This window comes from Pseudopipra pipra, chromosome 27 (assembly GCF_036250125.1).
Source record: "Pseudopipra pipra isolate bDixPip1 chromosome 27, bDixPip1.hap1, whole genome shotgun sequence".
In the NCBI taxonomy this organism is placed as follows: domain Eukaryota; kingdom Metazoa; phylum Chordata; class Aves; order Passeriformes; family Pipridae; genus Pseudopipra; species Pseudopipra pipra.
Window position 1 is genome coordinate 4,336,759 of NC_087575.1, and position 10,496 is coordinate 4,347,254.

Below are 10,496 nucleotides of genomic sequence, written 5' to 3' on the forward strand. Positions count from 1 at the left end.
CCGGGGCAGGTGGGACGTGGTGCCCACGAGGACGGGGGGACCCCCGGGTACCTCAGGATGTTCTCGATGCAGCTGCGCTGGCGGAAGAGCGCGTTGACCACGGGGGTGCCCTCGGGCACCAGCGGGGCCTTGCAGAGGAAGGCGAGGATGGAGAGGACGCTGTGGAAGCCCTGGAATTCGGGATCGGCCTCGGTGCAGAAGGTGATGCGCTGGCACAGCTCCGTCAGGATGGCCAGGTCCAGGATGATGGGGCTGGCCAGCAGCGAGTCCTGCGGGCACCGAGGGGTGAGGAGCCACCCCCTGGCACTGAGGGGACACTGCAGGGACACCCCAAGGACACCCCGGCCCCCCCACGCACCTCGCAGGTGTTGTGGATGACGATGGTGTTGGTGCCGCCCATCATGATCTCCGACGTGTACTCGTCCAGCGCCCGCTTGCTGTCCCCCACGTAGGGCACGTACTTGATCACCACCTGCAAAGCCACGTCCCTGTCACCCCCCTGTCACCCCCACGTGTGTGTCACCCCCTGCGCCCCCCAACTCACGCAGTGGTCGGGCTTGTCCTGGGGCCCGTAGAGGATGGGGTTGGCCTGCACCGTGTCGTCCACCACGTTGCTCTTGGAGATCTCCTTGGAGCGGAACTGCTGCGGCGCCGAGAGGTTCTTCCCGTCGTTGTTGCCCAGGTGGTTGTAGCTCACGATGGATTTGGTCTGGGCAGGGGGGTGAGGGCAAAAGTCACCCCCTGCCACCTCCAGGTGCCCGCCCAGGACAGCTCCCTGTCCCCAGCACGTACCTTGAGCCCGGCGCCCACCAGGAAATCCACCAGCACCGACTTGAGCTTGGTCTGACCCGACTTGAAGTCGTCGCCGCCGATGAAGACGCGGCGCTGGGCGGCCAATTCCACGGCCCCCGGCACGAAGGTGTTCTGGGGGGAGCCGTTGATGTAGGCACAGCCCTCCAGGATGCTGGCCACGGCGAAGAGCGTGGACGGGGACACCTCCAGGCCTTTCTGCGGGGGACAGGGGACGGCTCAGCGCCGCCGGGGCGGGGTTGTCACCCTCCCGCTCCCCCTCGCCCGCGGCCCGACCTCGATGGCCCTCAGCAGGTTCTCGGCCGTGTCGTTGAGCCCCGCACGACGTCACAGAACCGCTCGGTGTTGGCCGTCCACAGCACGATGACTTTGTCCAGCCCGGTGATCTCCTTGAAGTCCCGGATGTCCCTGCGGATCTGCTCCACCTGGGGACGCGGCCGAGGAGGGGACGTGTCACCACCGCCGTGGTCACACCTCCCTCGTGTCCCCGTGTCCCCCCCTCCACCCTGTGCCACGCCTGGTCCAGCCCTCCGCCCGCCGCATGCACTCCGCCATTAGGACGTTGTCCGCCCGCTCCTCCTGGTTGGCGGCGATGACCTCCTCTCACCTCCCCCTTACCGTGTATCCGCCGCTCCCCCCTTCTCAGCCGCCACCTATCCTCATCCAACCTCCGCCCGCCGCATGGCCTCCGCCATGTTCAGCGAGGAGATGTCCCAGCCTGGGGGACACGGTGACACAAGCGCTCAGGGTGACCCCCACACCCCCCCCCGGTGTCCCACCTACCGTCGAAGATGATGTCGTTGGGGTGCACCATCAATGTCGGAAGGCACGTACGTCCCCGTGCCGGTGCCCAGAGCACCACGGTGGCCGTCCCCCCCCCCCCCCCCCCCCCGATCTCCTCCGACCCTCTGCCCTTTCTTTATTCTCGGGACTGGGGGGTCCCAGCACCCTCCCCAGGGGAGCCCCTGGCTTGAGGGGGGCTGCAGAGCCATATGAGGGGGCAGGGAGGAGATTGGGGTGCAGGACACAGGTGCAGCTGAGCTCTGTGTCCCCATCCCTGTGGGACAGCCCCTGGGGCCCAGGAACTTGCTGGGGTCACACTGGGGACACCCAGCCCACTGAGGTCACACAGGGGACACCCCCTTTGCTGGGATCCCACTGGGGACACCTCCCTTCACTGGGTCCTGCTGGGGACACCCACCCTGCTGATCCACACTGGTGGACACCCCCTGGGACACCCACCTCTGGGTCACACTGGGGACACCCACCCTCCTGAGGTCCCACTGGGGACACCCACCCCACTGGGGTCACACTGGGGACACCCACCTCACTGGGGTCTCACTGGGGACACCCACCCTGCTGAGGTCACACTGGGGACACCCACCTTACTGGGGTCTCACTGGGGACACCCACCTCACTGGGGTCTCACTGGGGACACCCACCCCACTGGGGTCACAATGAGGACACCCACCTCACTGGGGTCACACTGGGGACACCCACCTTGCTGAGGTCTCACTGGGGACACCCACCCCACTGGGGTCACACTGGGGACACCCACCCTGCTGAGGACACAATGGGGACACCCACCCTGCTGAGGACATACTGGGGACACCCACCTCACTGGGGTCACACTGGGGACACCCACCCTGCTGAGGACACAATGGGGACACTTCCCTTGTTGGGGGCACACTGGGAACACCCACCCTGCTGAGGACACACTGGGGACACCTCCCTTGTTGGGGGCACACTGGGGACACCCACCCTGCTGAGGTCACACTGGGGACACCCACTTTGTTGGGGGCACACTGGGGACACCACCTCACCAGGGTCCAGCCGGGGACACCCACCCCGCTGAGGTCACACTGAGGACACCCCCCCCACACACACTTTCTGGGGTCACACTGGGGACACCCACCTTGCACCCGGTCTTGGTCATCCAGGACAGCCCCAGCCTGTTGGCCAGCACCGCCGCCGTCACCGTGGTGCCGTTGTTGCCCCCCCAGCCCACCAGCATCACCCCCAGGCGCGGGACCTGCCGCGCCGTGCGGAAGGTGAAGCGGGTGGAGCACGGCCGCACCTGGGGACACACAGACACGGGGGACAGACAGCTGGGGACGAGCAGAGAGCCCCCCCAGCCCCCTCCATGAGCCCTCCCCCCCTGCCCACCTTGGTGACGCCGTTCTCCTTGCAGACGTGCACGGTGCTGTACGTGTACTTGGCCTCGATGAAGTCCTTGCTGTAGGTGACGTTGGGGCTCTCCACAAGGAATGGCTCTGCCATTGTTCCTGGAGCTGGAATAGGAGGAAATGGGTGTCAGCGCCGCTGGCCTGGCACGCCGGGCCCACCCCCCCCCCCGAATTCCACCCTCTCCACCCGCCCCCCCGGGCCCTCCGCCCTGCCGGGACGTGGCTGTGTGGCCAGTGGGGACTCTTGGCTCCCCGCCCTCCCAGCGTGGTGGTGGCACTGGGACGGCCACCGCAGCCCCTCCCCACCCGTGTCCCGGCACCGGCTGCTGCCCACGGGACAGGCGGGGAGCAAAGGGGGTGAGACCCCCGCCCCGGGACTTCCTGGAGCCCCCAGCGAGCCGAGGGATGCAGGGTCCCCTCAGGGCTGTCCCTCCTGTCCCCTCCCTGGGGGTGGCAGGGGCCACAGGAGGGCGTGGGGGACCAGGGGTGTTCCCAGGGTATCCCTGCACGCCGGGGTGTCCGGGGGTGTGGGGGACACGGGGACCAGGGCTGTGCTCACTCCCTGGGGGTGACAGAGGTGGCTCCCAGGTGACACGGGGACCCCCTGCACCCTGGGGTGGCACAGGGGGCACGGGGACCAGGGCTGTCCCTGCTTCTGGGGGTGCCAAGGGGTGCAGGGGATGTGGGGACGGGGGGTGTCTCTACACCCTGGAGTGCGGAGGGTGCAGGGACATGGGGACAGGGGCTGTCCCAGCTCCCGGGAGTGCAGGGAACTGGGGAACAGGGGCTGTCCCTACGCCCTGACAGATGGGTCAGGGGACACGGGAACCAGGGCTGATCCCACTCCAAGGGTTGTCCCAGGGGCCATGGGGACCAGGGCTGTCCCTGCTCCTGGGGGTGGCAGAGGGGGCACGGGGACAGCGGCTGTCCCGGGATGGCACAAGGGACAGGGGCACCGGGGCTGTCCGCGCTTCCACGGGGAAAGGGGATCTGGGGACAGGAGATGTCCCAGCACCCGGGGGTGCCGGAGGACACGGCGACCCTCCCGAGGGCACGGGAGGACACGGATCGGGGCCTGCCCCCGCCCCCGGGGGGTCGCAAACCCGAACCTCTCCGGGGGCCACTCCCGCCGCCCCCGCGGGCACTCACCGGGCCGGGCCGCGCTGGAGGCGGCGGAGCCGGAGCCGGTGTCCGTGTCAGTGTCTGTGCCGGTGTCCGGTGCCCGCGCCCGGTGTTCGATGCCCGGTGCCGGTGTTCGATGCCCGGTGCCGGTGGCCGTGCCCGGTGTCGGGTGCCCCGGTGTCCGTTACCCGGTGTCCGGTGCCGGTACCCGGTGTCCGGTGCTGCCCCGCGGGGACGATGCGATCGCGCTGCGGCCGCTCCCGCTCCCGCCGCTTAATCGGCTCCGCGGCCCCGCCCCGGCCCCGCCCGCGCCCGGCCCCGCCCCCCCCGCACGTGCCCACCGGCACCGGCAGCCCCGGACCCCCCCCGAGCCCCCCGGACCCCCCCGAGCCCGCTCCCGCCGCACGTGCGGGGCTCCGGTACCGGGCACGGCACCGGAGGGGGGGCGGCGGGAGGTGTCGGGGGGGTGTCGGGGGGGTGTCGGGGAGGGGGGAGCGGCCGCTGACCCGGGAAGGGGAAGTGTCGCCGGGGCCGGTCCCGGGCCGGGGCCGGGGGTCCCGCCGTCGCCTTCCGGCCATTGACAGCCCCGGGCCGGCGGCTTCCTGCGCCCGGGAATCGCGGGCGCCTTCCCACGGCGCTGCTCCCACGGGGCTGCCAGCCCGGCACCCCACAGCCCCCCGGCACCCTGCTGCTGCCAGCACCGGCACCCCGGCACGGGCACCCCAAAAGTCATGGCATCCTGGGACCCCCTGGCGTGGGCACCCCAAAAGTCATGGCACCCCGGGACCCCCTGGCATGGGCACCCCAAAAGTCATGGCACCCCACAGCCCCCCCCAGTATGGGCACCCCAAAGGTCATGGCACCCTGGGATCCCTGGTATGGGCAACCTAAAGGTCACAGCACCCTGCACCCCCTGGTGTGGACATCCCAAAAGCCATGGCACCCCAAAGGTCACGGCACTCCAGAACCCCTGGTCTGGGCACCCCAAAAGTCATGGCACCCCAGAACCCCTGGTCTGGGCACCTCAGAAGTCATGGCACCCCAAAGGTCACGGCACCCCAAAGGTCACGGCACCCCAAAGGTCACGGCACTCCAGATCCCCTGGTCTGGGCACCCCAAAAGCCATGGCACCCCAAAGGTCACGGCACTCCAGATCCCCTGATATGGGCACCCCAAAAGCCATGGCACCCTGCACCCCCCGGCACGGGCCCCCTGGAGGCCCCAGCACGGGCACCCCCCACCCCTGCAGCCCCCACCCCGGGTCCCCACCGGCGATGCCCGGGGGGCACCGGGCCCCGTGTGCGGCCGCACCCCCCTCCAACCCCCCCATGTGTGCCCGGGGAGCGTGGGGGGTGCCCGGGGGGGGTGGCACAGAGAAAGGGGCCGTGTCCGGCCCCCCGCTGGCGGCCCCCGGGGTCCCGCTGCCTTTCAATGGGCCGCCCCGCTTCAAAGGGACCCCCGGAGCCGGAGCAACGCCCCGGCCCCCTCCCCACCCTCGCTCCCCGCAGACACGGCGAGGACAGCTCTGCCCTCCTCCGCCACCCACCCCGCTCCCCGGGCTCGCTGCCATCGCCACCCACCCTCCGGCACGGCACAGCGGGACGGGACCCACCGGGGCCGACCCCGGAGGGCACCTGCGGCCGGGCGGGCGGTGGTGGAGGGCACGGCGGTGCCGGGGGGGGCCGCGTCCGGCCCCCTTTGGCCGTGGAGGAACAATGATCCCTTGGTGCCGGGGCTGGAGGAACAAAACGAGCCCCGCGCTGGAATGCCAGTGCCTCAGCAAATTATTGAAACAAAAATAACATTTCTTTGTACAATAATCCTGGGGCGGGGAGGGTCCGGGGCAGCGCTGCCAGGGGCCCAGAACTGGTATTTTTCCACTGCTTTTCCTTTTTTTTTTTTTTTTTTTAGCCCTTAAAATTTTTTTTTTTTCTCCTCGCCCCCCTCCCAATAACTCCCACCATTGTTCCTTCCCCCCTCCACCCCCCCCCCTCACACACACACACTCCCTTCCCACTCCTCCCACGCTCGGCACCGCAGAAAGCGGGGCTCCCTTGTTCCCGCTCGCCCAACGCGTCCATGGGCCGGGAGCCCGGGCCGGTCGCCCAAGCGCCTTCGCTGCCCAGCTGCCGGGGGCTGGCCGGGGGCCAGCGCGGCCACGGCGGAGCCATAGCGACCGGCCCGCTCCCCCAGCAATGGTGCCCTTAAACCCCCCCCTTCTCCCGCCAGACCCCCCGCTCCAGCCCCCCGGGATGGGCTTTCCAGGCCACGCAGCCCCTCCTTCCCCCTTAAAACCCCGTGCCCTTAAAACCCCGCGGTGGTTCATTATAAGCAGGTTAAGGGGCTGATCCCGCAGCAGCCGGGGATGCTCCGTGCGAAGTGTCCTCCCCCCCCCTCCTCTGCCCCGCTGTCAGCCCCGGATTGACGCCCTACAAACAGCCCCAGCATTCCCTTGCCACGTTTTCCTCCCTGCACAGTTGGGTTTTTTCCCCTCGTGTAACACAATCCCAGGCTCTGACCCTTCATTATCCCTGCTGGCAGCTCCTCATCCTCCTCCCTATCCCTGTGCCATCACCCTCCGGGCTGCCCAAGGCCGGGCCCACGCCTGGAAGGGAGGGAGGGAGGGAGGAGGGGGTGATTTGGGGTGTTGTGCTCGGCGCTGGAGGTGCAGCAGCTGCTCTGGGAGAGGGACCAGCACCATCGGACCGTGACAAGGACAAATTATTCTAATGAGCTTCCTCCTGTAAACGAGCCGCCAGCAGAAGGTGCACAGGGAAAAAAACCACGGGGGGGGGGGAAATCCACAGGGGAAAAAACCCATAGGGAAAAAAAACCCACAGGGAAAATACCACAGGGGAAAAAAAACCCCACACAGTGCTGTCCCCGTGTTTCCAGCATCACTCAAACCTGGCCGGGGCCTTCCCACACGTGCACGACCCCGATTTAAGGGCGGCTTGTGCCCGATATCACGTAAAGTGACACTTTTCCCAGGTGTGACCTGGATTAATAGTGAATTACTGGAGTCCAAGGCTCCTCCTGAGCCTGCCCCCGGCTTGGCTTCGGCGGTCGGGAGGGACACCTGAAACAGGAGATGCTCCCGGAGCTCCTGCCGCGCTCCCGGCCCGGTGCCGATAAGGAGGCGGCCGCAGGAGCCCGCCTGGCTCTGGCACAGCGAACGCAGCCAGTAAATTTCCACTGGGGCAGCTCCGAGTTAATGAGCTCAGTGCGTGACCCCGGGAGCTGCCAGCGGTTGGGAGGAATTCCCCAGGAAAGCCGGGAGGGGATGGGGACCCTTCCTGTGTGAGCGTCCCCGCAGGACAGGAGCCGGCCTTCTATCCGCTTCGAGATGGGGAAGGGAGGGCTGGGAGGCACAGCTTGGCTCGGAGGCAACATCCAGAACTAAAACTGGAGGATTTCGGGATTTGCAAGAGCATCAAGCCCAGCTCCTGCTCCGTGAGCGAGTCCCACCGGCCCTGGGAGCATCGTCTCCGTCTCCCTGTGTGGGTGCTGCTGCTGCTGCTGTGTCCACCCCAAGGTCAAGGACAGAGCACAGACCTCCCCGTTCCCCCCACCTTGAAAAAATAAGCCAAGGCTGTGTAAGATGTCATTTGAGCCCTGGATTATTTTCACCTTCTCCACAGTTTGCTATTTTGGAGGTAGAATCCTGAGTTGGGCACTAAATCCAAGTGAACACAGGCTCGTTAGGAACATGGGGGGATCCGGTGCCATCACTGTCGTCTCTGGCCCTGTCACCTGCTGTTTGAGGGAGCCCCCAAAGCAAGAAAACAGCAGCTATTCCAAGGATTTTACGCTCCTGAGTGGTTTTGTCCTTGATTTTATTCTGCCTGCTCCGGCCCCGGGGATGCTGCTGGAGGCAGGAGCAGAGCAAGGCACGGAGACAGCAGGGGAAGGGGCAGCCTGGCCACACCGGAGGTGCTGTTTGTGTCCCGAGGTTTTGCTGGATGATTCACGCGGGTGGGCGGAGGTGGGAGCTCCGGCAGCGTGGACAGGCAGTGCCTGTGCCAGGCTCATCCCCCCCTCCAGCCCTGCCATTGCTGCTCCAGCTCCTGCTCCCCGGGGATGTGACTCACTCCCCACGTCAGACCCAGCTGGGCTCCCGGGGAGGGGAAGGGAGAGCCCCCTCCATGGACTGGGAGCATCCCTGAGCCTCCTGCTGCTCCAGGGCCACGGACTGCCCGGGCTCTGTGCTCCCCTCCAACCCTCTGCGCTGACACAGCCCCAAAAGCAGCTTTTCCTCCAAAAATAAACCCCAGTGGTGCTGCAGTGGGAAGATCCCCAGCTCCTGCCAGGGCTGGAGGCCGATCCCACCGGAGCAGGGCAGCGTTCCAAGGAGTTGGCCCACTCCAAGCACCTCTTCCCTCTCCTCTTTCTTACCTACTCCCTGCTCTGACACTTCCAACTCACTCAAGTGACCCGGTTCCTTCCCGTTTCCTGCTTCCAAAACTCCACGCCAGCCATTTATCACCTTTCCCTTTTTTGAGTTTCCTTGCAGGGAGAAGCACTGAAAAGAAATCCACAACCTTATTGTCTGCTTGTTTTCCAATACAGTGAATTTATTATATGTTGCAAAATCAGCATTCAGCTTTTTTAGTGTACAAAAAAAAAAAAAAAAGGACACTAGCTCTTAAGAAAAAAAAAAAAAAAGATTAGGAAAGCTGAAGACTATGCTGCCTTGAAATTGTAACATTTTGGCAAAGTGAAAAGCTCTTTTTTGTAAACTCCAACTCCATGGCTCAATATAGTTTTTATCCACAGTACAATATTACAAAGTAAAACACAGTATCAATAAGTTAAGATCATACTTAATCACCTAGAACTGGTTTCTATTAACCCAAAAAGCACAAAATTTTGCCTAAGCTTCGTCATCTCTAAAAAGGAAAAAAATAAAATAAAATAAAATAAAAATAAAAAGGCAGATTCGACTACAATTCTTTTAACACAGTCCAAAAGAAAAGTGAAGCAGGAAGTTGGTGGATGCTAATTGGGTCTCACAGTTTGGATATTCATTAAATATTTTCAGGTTTTTTTTCTTTCTTTTTAATATTCAAATTTTTTAGAAGTTCCAGAATATACATGTAAATGTACACAATACATCTTTGTATACAACTCTGTTTGCAAAAATATCTTATAGCAGATGTATAAAGATTGAGATCCATCTCTATCCCCCCCCACGAGCAACAAAAAACCCCCCCCAAAAAACCAAAACAAAACAAAAAAAAAAAACCCTTTTGAAATTAAGGATCAGGAGAAGTGTTTTCCACGGAAGAATTTGCTCATCCTGGGTTTGTAGCTGCTGCCTCTTCGGCCATCCCGAGTTTCTTTGCTCCTCCACAGCCAGAACGAAGCCCCCACCGAGCCCCAGCACTGGGAAATTCCGCCTTGCCCCCAAAAAACCTGGAATTTGGAAGGTCTGGCAGCGACGGTGTCACGGCAGCTCCGGGGGTTGTGGCATCCCCGGCCCTCCTAAAGGCCCCCCCTCTTCTCCCAGATCCCCACGGCTCCACCTGGGAGCAGGAATTCCCAGCTGGGATCCTCCCCGCTCCGGAAACTCGGGGTGAGACCCCCCCGGAGCAGGAGGACAGAAGTTTTCCAGAGAAAAGCTCCCTGCCTTTGGAATTCCCGGGGGTTTCCCAGCTCTCCCTGAGCAGCAGAAGCAACACCAACACCCCCCTGAGCTCCAGGTGTGATTTGGGGAGGGAGGGAGGGATGGGAGCAAAGCATTCCCCGAGATTCCCACTGGGAATGCCCTGGGGAGGGTTTCTGGGCTGCTGGTCCCCCCCTCCTGACCAGGGCTGGGTTTGGGGACCAGTGGCTGCCCCAGTGGCTCCCCGAGGGCCACGGCCACCCTGGGCCTTCCTGTCACCTTTTCCTTGGAAAAAAAGGGGATGGCAAAGTCCCAGGGAGAGCTGGATGCCCAGGGAGAGACCTCAGTGACAAAGCAAAGCAGTGGCCTTGGCTGTGTGACAATAATGGAATTATTATTGGTATTATTATTGTTGTTAATTTTTTCTTCTTTTTTTTTGTAATACAGATGGACCCACTTTGGTTTCTCTGGGGGCAGGAAAAACTCCCAATACTCCTCGTGCAAGACATGTTTCCCCCCTCAACTCTGCCATTCTGCTCCTTCAAAGGGTGAAAAAGGCTCTTCAGTGCAACCTCCAAGGGAAGGAGACTCCCCAGGGAAGGAATCCTTTACTTTGAGATAAACGGAAGCGGGAAGAAGTCAAATCCCCCAGGCTGGCAGGATTAAAAAGGGGAGAGGGGAGAGAAAGGAAGGAATGGCAGAGTTAAAGGACACCTTTGTGCTTTTTGGAGTGTTTCTCACACCCTGGCCATACTCTAAAATGTTCCCTTCAA

At 63.3% G+C, this 10,496-nt stretch overlaps 1 protein-coding gene across 1 annotated transcript; it reads right to left on the reverse strand.

The window, feature by feature from the left end:
• Nucleotides 1–5: 5 nt before the first annotated feature.
• Nucleotides 6–4,385, reverse strand: ISYNA1 (inositol-3-phosphate synthase 1; the record flags this gene model as incomplete). Its single annotated transcript, XM_064636949.1, is given in 12 exon segments — nt 6–269; nt 359–472; nt 545–709; nt 793–1,008; nt 1,087–1,130; nt 1,133–1,316; nt 1,479–1,528; nt 1,594–1,727; nt 2,311–2,325; nt 2,634–2,887; nt 2,977–3,101; nt 4,146–4,385. Coding segments are annotated over 11 exon segments (1,554 nt in total), but the record flags the coding sequence as incomplete, so codon positions are not given.
• Between the last annotated feature and the right edge of the window lie 6,111 nt (nt 4,386–10,496).